Source organism: Equus quagga, chromosome 5 (assembly GCF_021613505.1).
Source record: "Equus quagga isolate Etosha38 chromosome 5, UCLA_HA_Equagga_1.0, whole genome shotgun sequence".
Lineage (NCBI taxonomy): Eukaryota > Metazoa > Chordata > Mammalia > Perissodactyla > Equidae > Equus > Equus quagga.
In genome coordinates, this window is record NC_060271.1 from 47306518 (window position 1) to 47331694 (window position 25177).

The 25177-nt window shown below is 58.7% G+C and overlaps 1 protein-coding gene and 1 long non-coding RNA gene across 2 annotated transcripts; one reads left to right on the forward strand and one right to left on the reverse strand.

Annotated features, from left to right (window-relative positions):
• The first annotated feature begins 2472 nt into the window (after nucleotides 1-2472).
• TTC34 (tetratricopeptide repeat domain 34) lies at nucleotides 2473-24790 on the forward strand. Its single transcript, XM_046663600.1, has 9 exons — nucleotides 2473-2597; nucleotides 3512-4337; nucleotides 11218-12040; nucleotides 13408-13633; nucleotides 14791-14995; nucleotides 16288-16454; nucleotides 20719-20989; nucleotides 21863-22077; nucleotides 24239-24790. The coding sequence occupies exons 2-9, from the start codon at nucleotides 3557-3559 to the stop codon at nucleotides 24761-24763; spliced, it is 3213 nt and encodes a 1070-aa protein (XP_046519556.1). The 5' UTR covers nucleotides 2473-2597; nucleotides 3512-3556; the 3' UTR covers nucleotides 24764-24790.
• Nucleotides 21044-25042, reverse strand: LOC124240490 (uncharacterized). Its single transcript, XR_006888886.1, has 4 exons — nucleotides 24920-25042; nucleotides 22163-22332; nucleotides 21889-22044; nucleotides 21044-21380 (listed from the first exon to the last, which is right to left on the reverse strand). It is a non-coding gene; the product is annotated as an uncharacterized LOC124240490 (long non-coding RNA).
• Nucleotides 25043-25177: the final 135 nt, after the last annotated feature.

Consider the following 25177-nt stretch of genomic DNA (forward strand, 5'->3'; position numbering starts at 1 on the left):
AAGTCGCCCCCACGCCCGCTCTGGCGGGGCAGAGGATGAGCTCAAACGGCCTCGTCCCCAGGCAGGGGGCCTCATCGCTCTGTGCGTCTGCAGACAGGGCCTGGGAGCGCCCACCCAGCCCACCTCGCACGAGGTAAAAGCCACCAAAATGTAAGGTGACCTCAAGGCCGTCGACAACCCTTCACTTTCATAAGCGACTTTTATTTCCAAGTTCGCTGCGGTGCCTCTGCTCACACCTGGGAAAACGGGACTCAGAGCTCTCCCACCCCCTGGCGGATCCTTACCCCAGAGTCTGGGCGTGACCAGGAACAGGGACCATGTGCTCCTGCTGAGACCACCACATGGGTGTCCACATCCCTCACAATGCCATTTCATGGCCTTTTGGGGAGCACGAGGAGTCCCCTGTCCCTCCCTGCTCCCAGCGAGGTCTGAGCACACACAGGGCAGGCAGACCCACGGGGGCAGCAGGAAGAGCTCCCAGATGCTGGATGCACTTCCTGGGGCCCCTAATCTGGGTCTGTAGTGACACGCCCTGGTTGCGGGATCCAGGTTGACTCTTACGTGGTTCCTGGTCCAGCGGGGCATCAATCGGAGCCTAACGCTTCCATCGCAGTGAGACCCTATTCGCCCCTAAAGCTGTGGAGAAGCCATGAACTCCCCACAAAGACCCCGCCAGTCCTGTCCTGTCCAGGTTAGACAGGCACAGCAGTGCAGAGGGCAAACGCCCAGAACCACCATCCCCTGACACATCAGAAAGGCGGACCCCTTCCCACCGCAACTGACGAGAAGCCCCTTACTCCCGGGGTCGGTCCTCACACCAGGGCCTAAAAGAACACACATCTGCAGACACAAAATTGCTCGTGGTCCCGCAACCCACACCCCCACAGCCCGAAGCAGGTGCGCCGCTCTCAGGCGGGGGCCGCCATCACAGCCGGTGACCACCTGGCCCACTAGCCAGAGCCTGCCGGCCCGCAGGCTCCACGTGCTGGGGCAGACACACAGGGGACTGATCAGGGCTAATGTGATGGTGAATGTCAGGCGGCCCTGCCGCCTCCAGGCCCCGGGCCCTTTCCACAGCACCGTGGGACAGCCCCGCTCCATTACGGCTCTCGCCTAATTAGGGTAATTAAAATGAAAGTAATCAAAGCAATGGGAAATCTCTTAATAAACTGTCACCAGTGCATGCACGGCTTGGGTCTTGTGCCTTTGTGAAAGTCAAGGAACAAAAGGACAGGGCCAGGAGCTGGACAGGGAAACCAGGCCCTGCTGCCCACACCTGCCTGCCGCCTGCAGACAGTGACCCAGTCTCTGCCTCTGCCCACAGCGCCCTCCCTAACAGGCCGGTGGGCCTCATCCCAGGAGGCTGGACCCTGGGACGGACATCAGAGACATGGCACCCTCTACCCCCAGAGCCCCCATCTGCCCTGCATCATAGCACCCATGTCTCCCCTCCCCCAGCGGGCACTCCACCTGGCTCCCTGAGCCCCTCAGAGGACCAGGAGTCTGCCTGGCATCTGGGCACCTTGGCACCTTGAACTGGGAGGGGCCCTCGCCCAAAGCAAGACCATCTCTCCAGGGACATGCTCCTCACCCACCCTCCCCAGGGCAGTGCCTCTGCGGGCTCAGCATCTCAGACCCCAGCGCCATCGCTTCTGGCTGCTGGAGGGGTGGTGGGGATTCCTGAAATATTGTCGGATGCTGGGCCCTTTCCTCAACTGCAGTCAAGGTGACTCTGGGCCAGCAGACTCAGTCACAGCTCCTCAGAGCCACCTCCTGCGCCTCCTGCAAGGAGGAGGCAGACCCTCTGCTCAGGCAGGGGTCGCCAGGTCAGAGACAGGAAGCCCCGTGGGGAGCTCTGGATGTGCAAAGGCCCAGGTCACCCACCCCCAGGGAGCAGCTGGTGTGGAGGGGAAGACCTACAGGAGCCCCCGCGGACAGGGTGGCCGAGGGCCGGTTTCCCCGGAAGCAGCTCGCAGGAGGGGGGTCTTGGGCCTGAGGCAGCCGAGGCAGAGTCCTGGGGGTAGCCAGGGCCCAGGGCATCGCACCTCCCCGGATCTCCTCCTCCTCTGTGAGGACCAGGTGAGGGCGCGCCCTAGGAACCACAGCCCCACCCTGGCCGCGGTGGCCCCGCAGCCCCGGGCCCCCAGGTTCTCGCTGGAGGCTGCCCGGAGCCTGGCCCTGCTGGGGGCCGCTCTCCCCTCCTGCCCTCTCAGCGCTCGGACCTGGGGCCGGGGGCGGGGTCCGCGGGGGCGTGGGGGTGGGGAGCAATACAGGGCGGGGCGGGGTGAGGGGGCTTGGAGGCGAGGAGGGGGCCCCGGGGGCGGGAAGGGGGCGGGGCGAGGGACTGGAGCCTGGGGCCTGGGCGGACGCGCCTGGCCGCTGGGGGCGTGGCTGAGCGGCGGGGCCGCCCCGGCTGTTGACTCTCTCCCGGGAAACGCGCCGCCGTCCCACCCGCTGGCGCAGTGGCCGGGGAGCCCAGCGCCGCGGACCCTCCGCTGGAGCCGCGCCCGCCGCCCCTCGACCGGCCCCGAGCGAGCCTGGGTCGCGCGCCTTTCCCTTCCCCGCGCGCCCCGCACGGCCACAGCCTCCGAGCACAGGCGAGTGTGAGCGGGTCTGACGCGAGAGCGTGTGTGCAGCGTGTCTTGAGTGTGCACATGCGTGCGCGCGCATGTGTGGGCACGTGTGAGTGTGTGCGTGTCTCAGTGTGTTCGTGCGTGTGTCCGTGTGTGTCAGAGAGCAGATACTGGGTGGACGGCTTGTTTGCAGACATTTTGGGACCCAGGAGAGAAAGGTCAGTTCTCCAGGTCAGAAGATTTGGGGAGGGGGAGAGGGAAGTAGCAGAAATGGTCTGAACCTACTCCTGGCATGGGCCAGCGTCGCTCCCCACCCCACCCCCACCAAGAGCCAGGCAGGTGCCGCTCACTCCCCAGCCCCCAGCTCCGCTCCAGCCCGGCCCTCCGCTGTCCAGATGTGGAGGTGGGTGGACAGGCAGCCCTGAGGTTGGGCACATCCTTGGAGGCTCACAGTGCTGGAGGTGGCCTGTGTGACCTGGATTGGTGGAAGGAGAGCCAGGTGGTGTCTCTGCCTTTCTGAGAGGTCCTGTGCTGGGAGGGGCAGAGGGTGGAGTGATGGAGGGGTCTGTTACCCCTCAGGCCACCCAGCTTCTCCCCACCTGGGTGTTCAGGGGTCACATGTCCATAGAGTGTCAATAGCTGACCAGGGTCACACTCCCATTCTGCAAAGGAAGAAATTGAGACCCAGAGGCAAATAGTGGGCTGGGAGCCTGGCCTGGGAGACCCTGGTAGATGCCCCCAGCCCCGTGGAAACCTCCTGCTGAGGAAGCACCACAATCGCCCCTTCATGCTGAATTCGCCCTGCTTTCACTCCCCAGGGCTCTGCTGACACAGATCTCACTGGGGTGAGCCAGGGAGGCCTCTCTGTGCATGGCTGGGGGGCGGTAGGGCCGGCGGGCTGACAGCCACCGGTGCACTAACCACACCCCCTCCTCCAGGTGCCTGTGAAGACTGGACGTGAGCCCGTCGGGGGCACGGGCGTGATGTCGGCCCAGAAGCTTGTGGCCTGCCTCTGCCAGGAAGGGGACCAGCACCTTGCCCTGGGGGAGCCCCTGCTGGCCACCGCCTTCTACCTGGCTGCCTTCAGCTGCCACGCCCCCTCGGCGGTGCAGAGGGTCCGAGCTGCCCTGGCCGAGGCTCGTGGGGCACCCGTGGTGGCCACCCTGGAGGCCTGGTGCCGTGGTGACAGCCAGATCCCGGCCATCCACTGGGACGGTATGGCGGTGGTCTCCCTGACGGGGAGCCTGGCCTCCGCCTTCCTGGCGGCCCTCTGCCCGGATCACCCGGCCGCAGTCCTGCACTCTCTGGCCAGCCTGCTGGTGCACGGCCGCCACGGGGAGGTGGTGCAGCGCTGTGGCGCCCTGCTGGACGCTCACTCCCAGCAAACCCTGGAGCTGCGGCTGACCCGCGCCCTGGCCTGGGTCCTGTCCGGGACGCAGGTGGACGCTGGCATGGCCGACTACCTCCAGGCCTTTGCCTTGAGTGCCGACCGGACTGTGGCCTTCGTCCGCACCCACCAGCAGCCCTACCTCCCCGTGCTGGTCAGCACCCTCCAGGACTTCATCTCGGGGCGCCAGGAGGCCGGGGACAGTGCCAGCCAGCAGGAGACCGACTGCCAGAGACTCCTGGCAGCCCTGGCCCCCAGTGGCACCTGGAGCGACGTCCTGTCTCCCGAAGCTTTGCTCCTCCGTGGCAGGTACGCGGACTGCCGGGCAGCATGCAGCCGGGCCCTTGAGTCCGAGCCGCCGGGCAGCAGACCGCAAGGTAGGAGTGCGGTTCACGTCCCTGAGGGGCAAGACGAAAGCCGCTCTGGCCATTCTGGCACGGCGTGGTTAAGTCCTGCTTATGGTGGTGGGGGTCATACTGGGGCTGGGGACACCACAGTGGCAAGACAGGCAAGACAGATGGTCCCTGCCCTTAACCAGCACCCAAGAAAAGAAGCAAACACAATACGTCCTTTGAAAAATGGAACATTCAAGGTTACTGCTCTAGCCCGACGGTCAAGGAAGGCTTCTTGGAGGAGGTGTCATTTGAGCTGAGACTGAAGGATTCCAGGCAGCAGAAACAGAACGTGCAGGTCTCCAAGGGAGAAAGAACTTAGGATGTCCGTGCCACTGAATGGAGCCAGGGTGGCTGTTCCGGGATGGGGCGGGGGGAGCTGAAGGCAGTGGCCGTGCCTAAGCCCTGCTGGCCTCGAAAGGACCTTGGATTTTACCCTCAGAGCAGCAAGGAGCCATGGGAGGGTTTACACTGCGGAGTGAGGTGCTCTGGGTTGCTTTTTTAAAGTTTCCTCTGGCCGCTGAGTGCAGAACATGCCATAGAAGCCAGAGTGAGAACAGAACCTGCTGGGGGGCTGGAAGGGGGTCCAGGCTGGGAGGCTAGGAGGCAGTGGCCATGGTCCAGGTGAGAGATGATGGAGGCTCAGATCGAGGAGGAAGCCTTAGAGAGAGGCGATGGGTCTGAAATATCACTGAGTTAGAAATGATAAGCTTGTGGGGAGAAACGGTGGAAAGCAGGGCGTGGAGGAGAATCGAGAACGACTCTGGGACTTTGCTTTCAGCTGCTGGAGCGCAGAGGGCAGGCAGGAGCAGACCAGGAAAGGGGGCATCAGAGGTGTTAGACACACCCAGTCTGACACACTACTGCTCCTGCCTGGCCCCTTTGCTGGGTCCTCCTTCTGGTGGGGGGAGGGCAGGGGGCTGGGTGGTCAGGAGCCTCCAGGAGCCATACTCCTGCTGCCAGGAGCCCTCTGAGCTCCCTGCCAGCTGCATGGCCTCTCCATGCCCGTGTGTAGGTGGGGATGGTGGCACACCCACCTCTGACGGTGCCTGTGGGATTCAGCGAAAATGTGCGTCACACCCTTAAAATGGTGTCACCCACCAAGTGCTCAAAAAGATGTGCCTTGAGCCGATCAAGTGGAGATGTCCTTAGGCAGCTAGATGTGAGCTTTGAGATGAGAGGCCACTTGGTTTGAAGAAGAGTTTTCGGAATCATCCACACAGAGAAGGGATTTAAAGTCAAGAGGCTAGAGAGGGTGCGAGCACGGAGGGAGGGAGGGGGCAGCCAGATGCGGAGGTGCGGGATGGATGGCACTGCGGGCTCGGTACTTAGTGGGCAGATTCCATCTTAAGGGTCTGACATGCGTTTCATCGAATCTGCACTGCAGCCCTCGGAGGTGGCTGCAGCCACAGCCCCACTGCCTGTGGGGCTGCCAAGGGCACATGGAGCATTCGTGGTAGGCTGGAATATGGCCCCCGAGGGCTCCTAACCCCCTCCCTAAGAGGACCCAGCAAAGGGGACAGGAAGCAGGAGGACCCTTGAGCCTGCAGGGTGATGGGGAGGGCCAGAGATGAGGGTGTTTGCAAGATAAGGTAGCTCCACTAAAGGCTGCTGCTGGGGCCTCGTCCCTGAGGAGAGGACAAGAAGTGTCTGCCGAGTGTGCCCCACGGAGGTTATCAGTGAGCCCAATGTGAGAGGGGGAGCAAAGAGAACTGGAATGTGAGTGGGCACTTTTCTTTCTGGAAATATGCAAGACCGGATCCCCTGAAACCCTCCCACTATAAATTACCTAAAAGTGCACAACAAAGTCACAAAGAATCCTGAGTAGGGACCCTCAGTGCCCAAAGCACAAACGTGCAGTGGCCTGTGAGCAGGGGCCATGGTAGGCTGCGGGCATTCAGTGCCTCCCACGGTGGAGGGGCTTTTCCACCAGGAGAGACCCCTGCAGAAATCCAGGACCCACAGAAGGCTGCAGCCTTGGGGAGCAAGTGTGCTAGAAAAACTCGCCCACCCCCCCCAAGAGGAGACTGCGGGGAAGCTTGTCTGTCCTGCCCTGGCTCTGAAGTGGACCGGAGCACCTTCCCTAAGAATCACTGCGTTAGTGAGACATATGTCACTTGTGTCACAGGGAGCCGCCTTATCACCACCAGCAACACAAGCATGGCTTACAATGTGAACGAATAAATTTCCCATAACAAATGTATTCTAATCTCAATGTTACTTATCAAAAGTCCTTGGAAACATTGAATAAACCCTTCTGTATTTGGCAAGTGCTCTGCTTTTCTTAGTAAGTAGACAAAGAGGGAAATTCAGTGTGTGAGGACAGGACGTGGAGTCAGAGTAGCTTTAACTGAAATCTCCCAGTGGTTAAGCATCCAGGTGCCAGGACTGCAAGTGGTTATTCTCCCAAGGCGCCTGGAACAACCGCCTCCCATTCTTTCAGGGTCCTTCATTAAGAACTATGCCATAGGTGGGGAACATGGCCATGCCTGTTACAGCTCCGTGGCAACAGAGCTGGCTGGGCCTTGAGACTCTCTGGGACCCACAGAAAACAGTGGAAGTGGCATGTGGTTCTGGAGCCGAAGCCTCAAGGGCCAGCAGCTTCTACCCTCATCCTCTTGGAACCTTCCCAGTGCCACGTGGGGAAGCTAGACCAGTGAGCTACAAGGGCACACCAGCGATGGAGGCTGAGCAGACAGCCAACAACACGGCCCCTGACATGGGAGTGGGAGACTGCCTTATACCCTCCTGCCCAGTCTAGCAACCAGATAGCTGCAGCCACAAGAGTGGCCCCAGGAAGACCAACAGAAGAACCGTCCAGCTCAGCTCAGCTCAACTTGAAGAAGGATCACAGGCAAATAGAAATGGTTGATGTTTTAAGCCACTGAGTTTTGCAGCGACTTCTTACGCAGCAGTAGCACCTGACACAACTGCTGAGTCAAAGCATCGGTTTTTGATGCATGTTTTAGCTAAAACTGAGTTAAATAATATAGGACTTATAATTTTGTGTTTCCATAATAATGCAATTCACTACCTTCATTAATGGAAGAAAGAAGAACATATGATCATTGTAACAAATTCAGAAAAAGATTTTATATTTAACACCCCCAAAAATTAATCAACCAAGGAATAAAATAAAACTTAATTGAAAAAGATAATATCTATCAAAAATCCACCAAAAATATTATACTTAATGCTGACATTTTAGAAGCCTTCCATTTAAAATCAAGAATGTGGTGGCTGCCCATTCTCCCATTTATCTGTACTAGAGATCCTAGCCAATGCAATAAGATAAGAAGAAAAAATAAACAGGTAAGACCAGAAAGGAAGAAACAAAGTAATCATTATTTCAGACAATATGTTTCCCAAAAGAAAGAACAAAAATATATTAGATAGAGTAACAGAAGTTAACAGGATATATAAAAATCACTTATATTTATAGAAAACAGCAACAAATAGAAACTTTATGGTTTAAGAATTTATCATTTACCAATAGCAACAGAAAATAATTTATTTCAAAGAGTCGTATGACTTTATGGAGGAAATTATAAAACTGTATGAAAAGACAGTAAAGAATATTTATATAAATGGAGAGATATTCCATGTTCTTTGTTAGAAAGACTTGATATTATAATAGAAGAGCAAAGGACCGATAATAAAGGAGATAGAGGAGGAGGGGGAAAAAGAAGAAGAAGAAGAAAGGGGAGAGAGAGGGGGAGAAGAAGAGGAGAAGATGGAGAAGGTAGTGGTCTAAGGATTTGCTCTGTCAGTTAATACAAAGCTATGTTATTCACTACAGAAGGTTATTGACTTAAGGGATAGATAGAAAGACCAATACAACAAATGATAAAGGCCGGAAACAGACCCATATGTATCTGGAGCTTAATATGTGAGAGTGAGCATTGAAAGAAAATATGAGAGAATATCATTAAGACTCTGTGTACAGCTGGGCTTCTTAAGATACAAAAAGTGGAAACAACAAAGTAAAATTTGATACATTTGACTAAATCAAAAATTTTAAACTTCTATTTTGCCGTTAACTATAGAAAATGAAAGGACAATCCACAACAGAGAGAAAATATTTGCAAAACATACAATGGGCGAAAGTTTAGTACCCAGAGAATTTGAAGAATTGCTATATATTAATAAGAAAAAACATCTAATACAAGAATTGGCAAAAGCATTTCCCAAAAGAGAAAACACAGATGGCTAATCAACATGTGCACAAATGTTCAACATCATAGTAATGATACAAATGCAAATTAAAACAATGAGATACCACTTCCTACCCACCAGATTGGCAAAAAAGCACTTTTAAATAAATGAGCCTCACTAGTAATCAGGAAAATGAAAATTAAAACAACAATGGGATAGCATTTTATATCCCCCAGATTGTCAAAATTTTTAAATCTAAAGATAGAAGAGTCTGGCTTCCAGTAATGGTGGCATAGCTTGATTAGACTATGTGTCCCACAGACAGAAATTATAAAATTTGGACAAAAAATAAAATGCAGCCAGTTGGAGGCACTGAACAGTGACCAAATGTAGGCAGAAACTGGAAGTTGACCCTTGAAAGATGAGGACTGTACAGATGAGATTTGCATGTTTGTAGCTTTTTGCCTGAGGAAACTCCTCAATCCGTGTTTTATCCATGTAAAACAGAAAGCTGCAGTTTTTCTGGCTTGAGATGTCATAGGACAGAGTTCATGGCTGAGAGAGGTGGCTGGAAAGTTGGAATGGAAATCCTTAGAAGGAAGGAACCACATCGTGGGGTGAAACCCAAAATCTGTGTATTGAAGCCACTTAACTCCTTGGCTGACCACCAAACTATACATGCATGGGAGAGGCTGGCAGCCTGAGAAAGCAGCAGCTGGAAGCTGCAAGAACTAGATAGAGATTTCAGCTGCTGCCTGCCAAAAAAGAGACAGAATATGGAATTTGATCCTAGCCAATTTAACTGCCTGCTAAAACAAAATTTAGTCCTCTTCAGAGAAACATAGCTGAATCCAGAATCTCTACAAAGCATCAACCAAATGTCTAGTGTACAATAAAAATTACTAGACATGCAGAGAAACAGGAAAATAAAATGTGAGCCACAGTTAGGAGAAAAGAAGTCAATAGAAACCAACCTCGAGATGATCCAGGTGCTGAAATTAGCAGACTAAGGACTTTAAAGGAACTGTTAAAAATATATTCGAAGACTAAAGGAAAATATAATCATAATGAATGAACAGATATGGAATGTGAGCAGATAAATGAAAACTATGAAAAAGAACCAAATGGAGATTCTAGAATTGAAGAGAGCAATAACCAAAATGAAAAATGCATAGCATGTTTGAAGAGTCAGTGAAGTTGAAAATAGAATAGAAATTATGCAATATGATGAAAAGAAGAAAAATGAACAGAGCCTTGGTGACCTGTGGGACATCTAGAAGTCTAACGTGTGTAATTGGAGTCTCAAAATCAGAGCAGAGAACACACTTCCATGTGGGTCAATAATAACCGCTCCCCCCAGCCCCCAGGGCTCTGCACCTGGGACCCATGAACTCTGCACAAATCAGGGACAGAGTTGTTCTGTGCAGGAGTTAGTGACTGACAGGAAAGGCTCAAAGTTGCTTTTACTTTGGCCACCAGGACTAGATAGGGTGACCCTGTGGTTGGTTGGTTGGTTGACATCGGGCTGCAAGGTGCTGTTTTTACGTGACTCTGAGCTGTGACGTGACACTTCCCGCGGTGGCAACAGGGCAGGGTGACAGCGGTTTTGCTTCCAGCAGAAGCGAAGGCGTTTTCCCTCTTCTGTTTCCATGTAAAGGATCATTATCACGTGGCCACTGAGTTAGGTTATAGGGAAAAGCTCTCTGAGAATTCTGAAGGACTCCGTGCAGACAGCACTAACGTGGAGGTTCAGAGACTTGAGACAAAACTCATGGGGCTGTAAGAACCTCCGCTCCCTGCGGCACTTTTCTAACCTGTCACATAAGGGTGGGCGCCCGTGAGCTTGGGCCCTGGCAGCACTGAATTTTCTGGGATTCTCTCAGTGGTGTGCACCTTTTGGGGGCCATGTTGGGGATGGGGTGGCTCAGAATTCAGAAAGTCCCCATTCATATGAATGTTAAAGTTGCTCAGACATGAAAAATGACAATGGTGGAGGGGACACTGTTGTTGATTCGAAACCTCACCGAGTCACACTGAACACCAGGCCCTGTTCCAGGCACATCTAATCCTCGCAGGCCTGTGAGTGTAGACCATTGTAATCCCCATTATAAAGCAGAAAAGGAAACTGAGGCACAGTGGGCTGCAGTAAATCCCCAAGACCCCACTCTTTGAGGATGTCGTCCCCTTTTTCCTGGACCTGATGGGGAGATCTCTGTGTCAGGCAGGGAAGCATTGGGTCCCCACATAGCCCAAAGAAGGCAGGAAACAAAGATGCCGCAGTCACAGCCAGCCCTACCCAGGTACGGGGGTCAGACTTCAGCTCCAACCTGGTGGGCTGATCCCAGAGAGGGAACTCAGCCCTGAAACCCATCATTAAAAGGTCAGGGGGAAAAGACAGGTGTGGTAACTAAATTTCCGTGTTGGCTGAAGATAAGACAGACAACCCATGCTGGGGTGGGTTGGGGTGTCGGGGGGCAGGGCAGCTGCCATCCCGGTTGCCCCATCTGCTTCTGATCCTGCTCTGTCAGGAATGGGCTTGGGGCCTCCTGCTAGTGCTCATCCTGAGTGCGCTGTCCTGGGCTGCTGGGAGACTGGAGATGCTGCCGGATCTTCAGAGGGTCCAAAGCGCTGGACGCTTGGGGGGCTACAGGCAGCACCCCGGGAGGAGTTGGCCCAACAAGCAGGACCAACGCCTCTGCTCTCTCCCCAGGTGAGCATCTGGCCGCCCTGCTGGTCACCCGGGCAGCCGCGGCCTTCCTCTTGGACCGCGGGGCTCAAGACCTGCTTCGGGACCTGCACGGGGCCTTCCGCGAGAGCCCCTTGGGGGCGCGCAGGCATTTGGAGGCCTTGCTGTCGGCGGGGGACCGGGAGCGCCTGCGGGCCCAGGTGCAGGAGGCCGCAGACGTCGGCTTCGCCCATTTCCAGGAGGTTGTGCGGAGCCGCGCCGAGCTCCGCGAGGACTCCGGCCGCGAGCTGCTGGCGCCGGTGGCCCGTGCGCTCCGCGTCCTGCGGCGTGTGGCTCCGCCCGGGGCGCGGCCCGCACTGGGCGCCCGCCTAGCCGAGTGCCTGCTTCTGGCCGGGGACGCGGCGGGTGCCCGGGCGCTGTGCGAGCGCCTGCTGAGGCCCGCGCTCCCCGGGGACCGTGCGCCCCTGCTGGCGCTGCGCGGCTTCTGCGCGCTGCACGCTGGCGACGCGCGGTGCGCCCGGGAGGACTTCCAGGCGGTGGTGGAGCAGGGCCCGCCGCACCCGAACGGCTGCGTGCGTGCTCTGTGCGGCCGCGGGCTGCTGCGGGTGCTTTCGGGCAGCGCGTTCCTGGGCGCGCTGGACTATGTCACCGCCTGCCGGCTGCGGCCGGAGGAGACTCTGCTCGTCGCCAAGGCCTACGTGCCCTGGAACCAGCGAGGGCTGCTGCTGACGGTTCTGCGGGAGGAGGGCCGCCGGATGCTGGAGCGGAAGCTGGACCTGGGACCCGGGGGCGCGCCGGGCTGCCGGAGTAAGGCCGCGGAGATGGACAGCCCCGCTGCGCAGGAAGGGTAACAACCAGAGCCTCGTGCGCCGGCCAGGGGCTGCTGCTTCATTCTGGTCTCCAGCGCGGTAGCCAAGGGCGTGTTCCTTTCTATTTGTCAGATGAGTAAACTGAGGGACAGAGCGGCTAGGTGATTTCCATAAACCGTTCTCGGCAGATTAAGGCCAAGAACCAGACCTTAGGACCCTCAGTCCCAAACAGTGTGATGCATTACGGACTGACTTGTCATAGAAAATTAGAAAATCAAAACGGAAATGAAAAATGAGACCCATTATCCCACTGCTAGCATCCCCTTCTAGTTGTTTCTCTTTGTGCCTATAAAATATATTTCACAAAACTGGATTTATGCTGTATTTATATGCCAGTTTTTTCCTCAGTGGACCATGAACATTTCCTTTGCTGCTCCACATGCTTCACGAGCAGCCCGAAAGCCCACCGTGTGAACGCGCCATCCTTCCTTGGAGCATTCCCATGGTTTCTGCTCTTGGTTTTAATGCTTCCTGGGTAACGTCCCGTCTCCACGATGTTCTGCCGTTAAGATGGAGACAGAGGTCGAGTCCCTGGGTCAGGGAGCACGGCCCCTGCAAGGTCCTTGACTTCAGGCCCTGCTGCTGCCCATCTGGCCACACACCCCAGCCCTGATGTTCATTTTACAGACTCTTTGCCAGCCCAGTGGGTGGACCTGCAGCTGTTTTGACGTGCGCGGCTCTGGTTGCTGGGCGGCAGGAGGTGTTTTAGCAAAGCTCCTGGGGGCGTGTTTGATGTCAGCCCCCTCACACACACACACACACTTCCTCTGCCTCCGGTTGCTCACTGTGCATCGCTGGGACCTGCTGGTGAGGAGGAGCTTCTGTGCCTGTGATTGGGGGCCCTTCTCCTTGTTCCTTCTGGCGATTGTCACATGCGAGGCTCTGGCCCCTTTCCCGGTGGGAGTTCACTCACATCCCCGCAGGTGCACCACGGTCACTCCATGTGTGCCCTGTTTGTCACCCAGCTCTGCCTACCACACACCCCTGAGGCTGTGAGGCCAACGTTGTCATCATTTTTGTGGAAAAGGACACCAAGGCAGGGTTAGCTGGGGGTCTTGCTGACTTGCAGCCCCGACTCCCCGTCTCTAAGATGCCTGCCCATGGGGTGGTGGGAGGATGGAGAGGGCTGAGGGCCGAGGGCTGGATTTTGGAAAGGGCAGCCAGGGGTTCTGGGGACGGCGTGCGTGAGGGTCCTTCCAGCAGGACAGGGTCTCCACAGTTCGGTGGGAAGGGCGCTGCCTGGACCAGGTGTACAGGGACAGGATTTGCTGGTGGCCCGCCTACCTGGGCAGGGGAAGGGGGTGTGGGGAAGGGGCCGGCTCTCCTCCAGCTGCTCTCTCTGCAGGGACGCCCATGGTGTGCACCAGCTGGCCATACTTTTGATGGAGCTGGATGCAGAAGACGAAGCTTCACGCCTCCTGGCAGCTGATGCCCTGTACCGCCTGGGCCACCTGGACGACGCCCATAAGGCGCTCCTGGTGGCCCTCTCCCGGAGGCCCCAGGCGGCCCCTGTGCTGGTGCGGCTGGCCCTGCTGCAGTTGCGAAGAGGCTTCTTCTACGACGCCAACCAGGTGAGGCGGCCCCAGTGGGCCACAGCAGGGCAGGTGGAAATGGGGCACACTTCTATGGAGGGCGCCAGGCCTCCCGTGGCCCCTACTCTGCACCCCACAGCCCAGATATCCCGGACTTTGGAGCAGGCAAAGTGTGTCCCAGCCCCAGGCTCTGCCACCTCCAGCAGGTGTCTCACCTCTCTGACCCTCAGTCTCCTGGTCTGTGCCCTGGTCTTGCAGGTTCTCTTGAGAATTAGCTAGAGCAGGTACCCCAGGGCCCAGCAGTTCTCCAGCATGCAGTAGATGCTCCATATTTGCTTTTGTTGTGTTATGAAAAAAAAGGACCAGGAGTCAAGTATAGCGCAAGCTTCGTCCCAAATCTCCTATGTAAACCGGGTTCTGTTGTGACCCTGCCCTGGGGAGGGGGGACGGCAGAGGGGTCCCCAGGTCCTCAGGCCCTGCTTGCCTCACCTCTCTGAGACTACGCTGCTCCCGGGAAAAATGGACCTCACCTCCCTCAGGTGTTACGAGGCTTCCTGTGGGAACCGGAGTCAGAAGGTGACCTTCCAGGCAGAGAGGTTGGGCACTGGGGCCTGTCAGCTTCCTCCTCTCCTCTGGCCAGGTTTCTGGTCTCCCTGCACTGGGCCGTACGGGGGGAGGGAAGGATGCCCTGGGACAGGTGTCCACACATGTGCAGCCAGCAGGGGCAGCATTGGGTGTCTCTGGGATGGAGCTGTCCAGAGCTGAGGTGATGTCCACTGGAGGTCCCCCTCTGCCTGGAGCAGGGCCTGGTCCCGGTGAGCTGCTGGAGGACTCCCCAGGCTCTCTGTCGCTTTATGATTTGAAAGCCCCCTTTCCTTGTGCTTTTTATTTGGACCTGCTGTGAGTGGACCCATGAAGGGACATCCCTACCTCCGCATTACAGGGGAGGAGGCATGGCTCTGGGACACCCGCAAACCCCCGCCACACAGCAGAGAGGAGCAGCCCAGAGCGGCACTCACACCTCCCTGACCCCGGCCTTCCCTGTGCTCTGTGCTGGGGACGTGCAGTCCCTGCCCTCCTGGAGCCACATCCCAGGAGCCACACTCCCGATGAGCCACGCCTCTGCAAGGAGGATGGGGGGACGGTCTGGCATGGGGCACAGGGAGGAACTGCGGTGACTCACCCGTCCCTTGCAGCTGGTGAAGAAGGTGGTCCAGTCTGGGGACACAGCGTGCCTCCAGCCCACCCTGGACGTCTTCCGCCATGAAGACCGGCAGCTGCTGCAGGGCCACTGCCATGCGAGGGCCCTGGCCATCCTGCGGGGGGCGCCAAGCGGGGCCGAGGGTGGAGCCCACACCAGGGAGGCCATCGCCTACCTCTCTTTGGCCATCTTCTCCGCAGGTAGGAGCTGCCCGCCCACCCCCAGGGCTCCCAAGCTGTGCCAGGTTCATGGGGGTATGGGGAGCCTCTGCAATGCTAGGGCCAGGGACCTGGGGGACCAAGGATGTGCTTGGTTCGTTTGCACCCCCAGGGGGCATCCATGGGGCAGGGGCCACTTGCTAGGGGCATCTTGCACCGAGGCCCTGGCCATCCAGGTGAACACGCTAAAGCCTGGGAGATGAGCTGGACCAGCTGGGACCTGGGCTGCCATCCCACACACTCTGGGCCCTGAGGGTGGGAGGGCCAGCGGAGGCCCTTCTGCCAGGTAGGCCCCTCTCCCTCCAACTCAGGAGGTGAGGGCCTGGCTCTCCTAGGCCCTTCCTAGAAATAGAGCACAGCTCTGTCTGTGCTCACCTGGCCTCCCGCTCGCCCAGCCATGCCCGCCCTGGGCGCTGGGCAGGGGCCTGGCCCGAGCAGCACAGAGTGGGGCGTCCTTGGTGCCAGGCTTGAGCACCTGCTCTGGGGGGAAGGGACTTTCCAAGGACGCACAGCGAGTCCTGGGGGTGCATCGAGATTGGACGTGTGGACCTGGGATGAGGCTGCGGCATGGACTCCCGGCTCTGTGCTCACTGGGCGCCTCCTCACCCTCCTCTTCTTCGGGGGGGGGTGACGGAGAAGCCGGCGTGGGGTGGGAGTGAGCACTGAGGGAGCTGGTCCTTGGACAGGGCGGGGATGGCACCTGCTGCAGAGTTCACGCCCTGCACGCATTAGCCAGGAGGGCACATGACCCAGAGCCACCTGCAGAGCCCAGCATGCTGCTCCCTGCGTCCATCACTGGACAGACGCCTGGAAGGAGTGTGGCGGCGGCGACCTCTTTGGAGAGGGTCCCAGAATCTAGGGGGCTCCTCCCTGCTCACCCAGTGCCTTTTGGACTGGAGCCTTTCCACCTCCAGTGCTGAGGACCCTTCCCCCTCCCCGTCCCTCGCCTGGCCTCACTCAGATGCAGCTGCCGGGCCCCCTCCTGTCGGAGGCCGCCTCTGTCTATCCATCAGCCCTCTTAGATGCCATCCCTCTTGGTTGGGCTCCCTGTACCCCACAGCCATGCCCCCAGGTCAACCCAGACTACCCCCTTGTCCGTCTTGGTGCTCAGCAGTCTGTGAGCTCCCAAGGTGGCCCTGCAGCTGGTGTGCCCTCTGCACCCCCCATCATTGGGCGCCAGGATAGGTGCAGTAAATGCTGGATGAGGGCCGAATCACTGTACCGGGCCATTCCCGCTGCAGTCAAATCCTGATGTCACACGCCCCTTCCTCCAGGGGGTCAGGCAACTGAGTCCCTGCTCACCCGTGCCCGCTGTTACGGGTTCCTGGGCCAGAAGAAGACCGCCATGTTTGACTTCAACTCCGTGCTGCGGGCCGAGCCAGGGAACGTGCAGGCGCTGTGTGGACGGGCACTCCTGCACTTGGCCCTGGACCAGCAGAAGGTACCAGCCCCACACCCCCTCCCACCCCGGGCCTGGGCAGTGGGGTGAGGGGTGCTTTAGGGGAGGGGTGTCTGGGAAGGACCAGGACGCTACCTTCCTTCTCGGCCCCCGAAGAGACATGGAGCAGGGCCAGGCCATCCCAAGTGTGAGACGCCCATCCAACTCCCTGCACTGGGGCTCACGGGAGCCCCATCATCGCACCCCCAGTTTCGAGGAGTCTTTCCCTTCTGAACAGTTCCCCGTGCCTCCCAGCCTCAGTCAGCACGGACAGATCTGCAAACCCTCAGGGCCACCAGGGGGCCCCCCAGCTTAAGTAACGAGACCAGAGCCGGCTAAACAGGGCCTGTGGATTCGGATCGCTGGCCCAGGGCAGGTGCTTTTCACAGAGAAGTCGTGCCCAGAGGCGGCTGCCACTGAACATCCCTGAACAAGGGCACTTCCCAGCCAAGAGCGATGTCACTGACGAGTGACTGAAATTGGCTGTCTGCCTGATGCTCCACTGAGCCAGGGTGCAGCCCCGAGGGAACCTGCCTGCCTGGTTTCTAGTTTTTTTAAGGTTGGAATCCGAGGAAGCAAGGAAAAACAGCCCCAGATGCCACGGAGATGAGAGGGCCTCGCAATGGCGCCTGCCCCTACCTGGCAGGGTGTCCATGTATCCCCCAAGGGCGCTGGCAGCCTGGTTTCTGTTCCCGCTGGGTGCAAGCTTGTGGTTGTGAGCCCAGCCCTCTGCATGCCCCTTCCTGTGCAGAGCAAGCATCTGTGGTTCGCAGGGACAAGCCCATTAAACAGAGATGGGATTCGGCCGGCAGGGCCCCTGCTGCAGTGGGGCGAGGAGGGTCCCTAGAAACCTGCCCCTGGGTGCTCTCAACATGCCAGCAGCTCCTCCAAGAGGCACCTCAGAAACGCCTCTCCTCCTGCTGTGTCCAGGGCAACAGGATGCATGGCAGGGAAAATCGGCAGGTCTGAGAGTCAGGCTGTGGGAACAGGGGCCACCCTACCCCTGTCACGCTCGTGAATTTCCTCCTGGAGATGGGCTGAGGCTGAGCTGCCCACATGCCCTCTGCCCTTCACCATGAGAGGAGGCACGACACAAGGAGCTCCGAGCCAGGCTGCTGGGGTCCAGGACCCTGCTCCCCTGCTCTTTAACTTTACCAGCAAGTCCTATAACATCTCTGAGCCTCATGTCAGCATCGGTAAAATGGGAGCAGGGGAGTGCTTGTGAAAGGCCATCAGACACTCAGCCTGGGGGCAGTGCTTGGTCAAGGCTGTCAGATGCTCAGCCTGGTACATGGCCCATAACAAGGGCTCCATATGTGGCAGCTGGAATTCCCATGAACCAGCACAGGATTGGGCTTTTGGGGCCAGCCCAGTAGCATAGTGGTTAAGTTCACACACTCTGCTTCAGCAGCCCAAGGTTCGCCAGTTCGGATCCTGGGCACGGACCTAGCACTGCTCATGAAGCCATGCTGTGGCGGCGTCCCACACAGAAAAACTGGAAGGACCTACAACTAGGATGTACAACTACGTGCTGGGGCTTTGGGGAGAAGGAAAAAGAAAAAAGAATTGGGCTTTTTCCCTGCAAAGGTAACCAGCTGATGTGGGTTACCACTGGCCAGTACCAGGTGCAGGCAGGGCCCAGGCCAAGGTGTCGGAAGGACTGGAGAGAATCATTCTTCCATCCACCCATCTCAGGGCTCTGTGTCTCCAGGACCTGCATCCCCACACACCTGCTCCACAAGACCCCCATCCCCGGACTTTAAAAGCTTCTGGGCAAGCTCCCAGCTCTGGCTAGGAGACAGTAACTGGTATGGGGCTCCTGAAAGCAAAATAGCTGCATGAAATACAAGAGCAGCGTCTTCGGGCGTCAGCAACAGGCCGTGGAGAACTGCCATCTCCAGGGAAGGGAAAGCACACGAGGCGAGCCCCGTGGGAACTGACTTTCTGCCTGGGGAGCCTTCCTGTCATCGCACAAGGAGGTGGGCAGTGGGTTTACTGGGCTGAGGAGGCGGAGACTAGAGTTCCAGGCTGTTGCAGTGGCTGGAATTTGCTAGAAGGGCAATGGAGAAGAGGGGGCTGTGCCAAGCAGAGAAGGCGTTGTGGAATTTGCCGTGGGTCCTGTCTCAGGGCTGGGCTGCTCATGTGGGGCAAGACCCAGAGGCCCAGCAGAGCTCACCTGTGGTGGGGCTGAGGGCTCCACAGCGACCCAGGGTCAGGCCAGGCTGGGACATGTTGGAGCCCTGACCCAGCCAGAGCAGAGGCCTTTCGGAACACCCTGGGCACTCAATTGAGACCGCGCCCTAAGATCAAGACTGAAATGGACCTGCCCTGACAAGGAACAAAACCAAGTCCTGCAAAACCAAAATGACCCCCAGAACAAAACACGACCCCCTTCACAGGATGGTGACGTGATCCAGGCTCTGTGCGACGTACCAGCTGCAAAGTCCAGCACAGAACCAAAAGCTGCCAGACATGCAGAGAGCCAGGGGAATGTGACAATAATCAGGGAAGTAAGGACTCGGCATAAACAGAGCTTGAGATGGCTCAGATGTGGGCATTAGCAGACCAGGGCACTGAAGCGGAGACGATACACGTGTGAAGGACTCAAAGGAAAAGTCTGTCATGATGTGTGAACAGACGGGGAACCCTAGTCGAGACATGCAAACTATCACGAAGGATCAAGTGCAAATTCTGGAGCTGAAAAGTATCTCTGAAATTAAAAATGTGCTGGCTGGGCTTAACAGCCAATTGGAAGCTGCCAAAGATTTAGTAAAATTGAGGCTGGACCAATAGAGAGGGGAAGGACTTTTAAAAAATGAAGAGAGCTTCGTGGACCTCTGGGATGTCTCCAAGCGCTCTAGCACATGTGTAACTGGATCCAGAGGAGAAAGAAAGGGGCAAATACATATCGCTCTAGCACATGTGTAACTGGATCCAGAGGAGAAAGAAAGGGGCAAATACATATGCATTTATATTTGACCAAGATGTGCCTGGGTGAGGTTCTCCTCATGTCTATCATCTTGGATTTGTTGAGCTTTTTGGGAAACATTCTTCAAATATATATACATATCTAATGATATATGCAAAACACAGAGAGAACCACACCTAGACACATCTTGGTCAAAGCTCTGAAACCAAAGATGAAGAAAACATCTTAAAAACAACCAGAGGAAGAAAGAAACGTTACGTACAGTAGAACAGCAGTATTAAGAATCGTTTCTGATGTCACGGAAACAATGGAAGCCAGAAGACGATGGAATGGTATCTTTAAAGCGCTAAAAGAAGTGAAAGTACTCACCCAGAATTCTCCTTCCGGTTAAAACGTTCTTCAAAAACAAGAGTGAAATTGAAGACATTTTCAGATAAATGACAGCTGAAAGGTGAAGATTCAGCCCCAGCAGACCTGCACCTCGAGAAATGCTAAAGGAAGCTGATGAAGTTGAGGACGCCCAAGGGAAATTGTCTGCTGGAAGAAATGAAGAGCACATCTAAACACAAAAGAAAATGTATTTCTTCTCTTAATTTCTTTGAACAAACTCTCCATATATCACAAAGGATGGGGCGAATGAGATTTACTGCTGTGTGGCTCTCACATCCTACGTGAACTGGCACCATGTTAACTGCAGGGACTGTGGTGAGTAATCTGCAGGGCAACTGCTGAAAATATATTAAAAGGAGCAGAGTTAAAAGGCCAACAGAGGAATTAAAATGAAGCACTAAAAATATTCAGCTAGCCCAAAAGAAGGTAGAAAGGAAGGAACAAAGGCACAGAAAAAGATAACTGGAGGAGGACGGGCCTGACCTTGGCTCCATGGCCCCCAGCTGTTGGCCAGGTCAGAGGTCAGATGCAAATGACTCACCCTGACCACCGTCAGGCTCTGCCCTGGCCTCCTGTGCCTCCACGTCATGGTCAGGGCGTCCAGACCCCTCCTCGCCCTGCTGTCCTCCAAACTGCACCCGCAGCCCCCGGCCCCACCACCACATGCCCGCCGCCCTTCTGTGCCATAGCGGGTTCTCTATCAGGGTGCGCCTTCTTCGGTTCCAAACCATCTCTCCTTTCCAGAACTCTGATACACCCTGTGCTGCCTTGTGTCGCTCACCAGCTGGCCCCTCATTTGGGCTGACCCCCCCCCCAAGTTGTGCGAGGGCAGGAACTGGGCTCACTACCCTTTCTGGTGTCCCCAACACCCAGGCCCTGCAAAGAACCCTTGACAAATACTCAGCTGGGACAACTTCTGCCACACACCCTGCTCTCCTCCCCTTGCAGGAGGCTGTGGATGACATCCTCTCAGCTCTGAAGCTCGACCTGACGACAGTGGTCCCTGAGATCTGCTCTCTGAAGCCAGAGGCACGGGCCCTCATCACGCAGGGTCTGTCCTCCCGCTGCCGGGTCCTCCTGAGCCAGTCACTGGACACCGGGGCTCCCCTCAGTGACGAGGACACCCAGGGCCTCCTTGCCGCAGGGGAGGCACTGGTCAAAATCGATGCCGGGCAGCTGAGCTGGCACATCCTCCTGGCAGACGTGCTCACTGCTGTGGGTATGTGACAGCCAGGGCATGGGGAACGAGGGCGTGGTCCCAGATCCTCTCAGCCCTGGATTCTTTTCTGTGAAATGGGGGAGGAGGCCCTGGATTCAGTGGCTTCTAAGGTCCCTTCCACCGCAACAGGACCTGTGACCTGGTCTTCACGTGGGCCTGGTGTGTGCATGTCTCTAGCTCTCCGAGTCACCTGTGTGGCACCAGCAGCAGGGCGAAGAAACACAGGAGTGATTTGGGATTTCATAAAAGGCTCAAACGCTGGGGCCTCCTCTTTAACTCATGCGTTTATTCAATAAATGTTAAGTGAGTGCCCACGGGACGCCAGGCCGTGTTCTGGGTGGGACTGTCTGAAGCGCACATGTGCCCAAATGTCAGTCTTTCTTGCAAAATCCTGAAAACATTTCAGCACTAATTAGAAAAGGGAGGTCTCTCGGCAGCCCGCATTTCCCCAGCCTGTCATATCCCCCAAGCCTGTGAGGTGCCCCAGCAAGGGCCTTCAGGGGCCCAGAGGTGGCAACCAGCCCATGCTGCCCTGCCCCCGCAGGTGCTCTGGAGAGAAAGCAGATCCTTGCGGAGACCACAGTGAGGGGCTCAGAGCTCTGCTGCTCCACCTCAGGGTCATGGACTTTAGCGACCCCCGAGGTGTGGGGACTGGAACAGGCAAGTCCATGTGACCAGCATGATGTCACCATGTCCCTCTGCTCCCAGCTCCTTCCTCCTGGGGCTGAGCCCCTCCGTCAGCAGGCTGCTCCACCAGCCAGCGCAGAGCAAGAAAGGCCATGGTGGGCTTCCCAGTGCAGTGATCAGTGAGTCCCGCTAGTCACGCCCCCTGCCCCAACCCCACCCTGACTGTCCTTCCTGCATCCCGGACAGGAAGCTATGAGGAGGCTGGCACCCACCTGCAAAAAGCCCTACACCCCGCTCCGCCATCAGAGCCTGCCCGAGCCCGGCGGGGCCTGCTCCGGCTCAAGAAGGGAGACGTGGTGGCTGCTGCGCGGGATCTGCAGTGCCTGGCGGAGACGGATGCCCGGGACCTCGGCTTCCTGCTGCAGCTTCTGGAGGCCTCGGAGCGGCAGAGCCTCACCCAGGTGCCCAGGATCCCAGGGAGCCCCTCCCCGGCACCACGGGCATGAGACCCCAGCCCAGGGCAGCTCGGCACTCCCTGCAGCCCACCTGATTTCAGCTGGGGGCGGCGTGGGGTGGACGTGTGAGCAGGAGGCCCCCAGGTCAGGCCAGGAGAGGTGGGTAGCCAGGCTGGCTCCTGCAGGTGGTGAGCTGAGAGGGGGCCGTGAAGGGAGGTCGGCCTGGGGTCCCTGCCTCTGGCCAGTTGATTTTTCGTTCCGCTGTTTATGGGACAATATATGAGGGCGTCCACCAGGCGCCAGTGGAGCTCCTACCCTGCCCCGGGCCCTCGCATTTCAGGGAGACAGTGAGGACACTCGCTTCAGAGAGTGTCAGTGTCGGAGAGACCCTGGAACAGGGCAGTGGGCTAGCAAGGTGGCACTGGAGGTGAGACCATGATGGGACACACAGGCCAAGGCAAAGGCCTGGAGGTAGGAAACAGCCAGGGACGTTCGAGAAACAAAAAGGTGCAGCTGGCAAGGGGGTCGTGGAGAGGAGCCGTTTCTGGGTCAAGCGCTAAGGAAGCCAGTGAGAGAGGAGCGAGTGGGACGGGGCAGAGGGAAGGGTGCCCGGCATTCTGCTCCGCCCACAGCCCCCCTTCCCTGGCTGGAGGTGGTGGGAGAGGCAGGGTGCGGGGACTGGAAACTGCACTGCGTGAATTTAACCTCCTGGGGGGAGGGCGGCGCAGGGGCCACCAGGATGGGGAGGCCGAGAGCATAGACGGGCTTTGGAGCCAGTGAGGCGGCATGAAGCCCTGTGCGGCCCGGGGCGAGTGTTTCACCTTGCGCTCCGTTTGCCCCTGGCTCTAGCGGGCTGTGCGCCCAGGGTCCCCCAGGAAGACAGGAGCCACAGTACGTGTTTCAACCCGGGGGTTAACAGAGGGGCTGCCAACCGAGCCTTAGGGACGGAGAGAGTAGAGGGAGCCGGGCGATGCGGAGGGAACAGCTGCCTCCTAGGGCGGCATCAGGCCCTGGCGCTCGGGGAGCCAGCCCTGAGCAGGGGCGGGCGGGGGTCTCCGCGTTCACAGGACGGACGCGCGAGGGTCTCAGAGCGGGAGGGGGAAGGGAAGGGCGGGGGGGGGGGGGGGGTCTCCGAGCGTGAGGGGGAGGCCGGGCGGGGCCTCCAGGAGGCCGGTTCCGGCGGCGGCTCGAATCCACCAGACGCGCTGCCGTTGCCTAGCGACGCGGGCCGACCCGGAAGTAAACCGGAAGTGGTTGCGCCCGCTTCCGGCGGCCCTGTGCCTGTGCGGCGGGCGGCTCCTCCCCCGAGCTCCCGAGGCGGCGCGGCGCGGAGAAGTCGGGTCGTTGGTTCGCGTCGCGGGGCGGGGACGGAGCCGGGCTTCCGCGCGCTCCGGCGGGGAGGCACGTCCACGGCGCCCCGGGCCGGGCCCCCGCGCAGCCGTCCGCAGGCCCCAGGAGGGGAGGGCGATGGACGGCGCCTGCTGAGCTCTGGCCCCGCCCTGCTCCCTCTGCGGCTCGGGGGAGCCCAGGGCAGCCCCCCTGGGAGCGCCGCCCTGCCCGTCCCGGGGGGCAGGCTCTGAACCGCAGCCCCCGGGTCCTGCTGGCAGGTGCCGGGGCGAAGTGCGGGGCCTGCCCGAGGAGGGGCGGTGGCAGCACCTTTTCCCCCCGACTCTGATCCCGGCTCCGCCGGGCGAACGGGAGCCGCCATAGGGAGATAGCGCCGTTGCACTAGCGCCCAGCGGGCCCTGCCTTCCTGACCTGGGGCGGCGAGGAGCGGGCTCAAGGACCTGCCGGGCAGAGGCGCTGTTTGCTACTTGGAGGGTGGGCAGGGTCGGGGGCCGTGCAGTGGCCTCATCAGCGGGGCCTGCTGGGGAGGTGAGGAGAGGAGGGAGCGAGAGGGAGGTCCCCGAGGTGAGAGCAGCAGCAGGGCTGTGAGAAAGGGGGGGGACCGGTGAGGAGGAGGGGAGTGGAGGAGGGCTAGGCTGAGCCTCAGCCCCGCCTCCCTCCGGAGAGCCGAGCGTCGGGGGTGGTCGGGTTGCAGGGAGGTGCCCTCTGCCCCTGCCTCCAGCCCCTGGGAGGAGCCCGCTGAGGCCAGCTCTGCGGGGCTGGAGAGGGGCCTGTCGGGTTCTGGGCTGACCCTCCCTCCCTCCCTCTGTCCCCCCTGCAGGTCGCAGCCCAGGAAGCTGGCACCCTCCTAAGCTCAGGGCAGCCTGGGCAGGCGCTGGGCTACTGCTCGCTGGCCGTCCTGGCCGGTGGTGACAATGCCTGGCACCTGCGTCTGCGGGCCGCCTGCCTGGCCGAGCTGCGGGACTTTGGCCGGGCTCTCGGGGACCTGGACCGCGTGCTCCAGGAAGGTTCCGGGGACAGCGACCTCCCAACGCGGGCAGAGGACCTCTGCTCCCGGGGCCGCCTGCTGCTGAGCCTGGGGGAGGAGACTGGGGCTGCAGGGGCCTTCGCCCAGGCCCTCAAGCTGGCCCCCACTGTGGCTCAGAGCAGCCTGTGGGAGCGGCCGGGCCGGGCCCCTGCCGCCCAAGCCTTGCTGTGCCACGGGCAGCGCTGTCTGGAGGATCGGCAGTATGCAGAGGCCTGGACGGCAGCTGAGGGTGGCCTCCTGCTGGACCCCCAGCACCGCGGCCTCAGGAGGCTGAGGACCAGCATCCGGAGGGAGGCGTCTGGCTGCCTGCTCCACTGACCGGGCTGCCTCCAGGCCCAGTTGTGGGGCCGCCCTGTCACTGTCACCTGATGCCCGACCCTGCAGTGCACCCGCCCGAGTCACGCAGGTGCTCACCCCACACCCGGGGCTCGGGCTGCAGAGAGGCAGCCCTGGTTCTTGTCCCTGGCTTCTGACCTGCAGGTTGGGCAGGAATGAGGCTGGATCCCTGTAGCCCTGGGGAGATGGAGCCGGCCTAGGAAGCCCTTCTCTGGGCGTGAAACGGCCCTTGACCTTGGCCTGACTCTCAAACTGGGTTCCTGCAGCACCTGGGCCTCCCTAAGGACAGAAGTCCCAAGCTGGGGCTTGTTTGCCAAGACCGGTGCTTTCATCCAGGTCCTTCTCCAGGGAACCCAGTGCCTCAGGCTGCCACCCACGGCCTCAGCTGATGTGGCT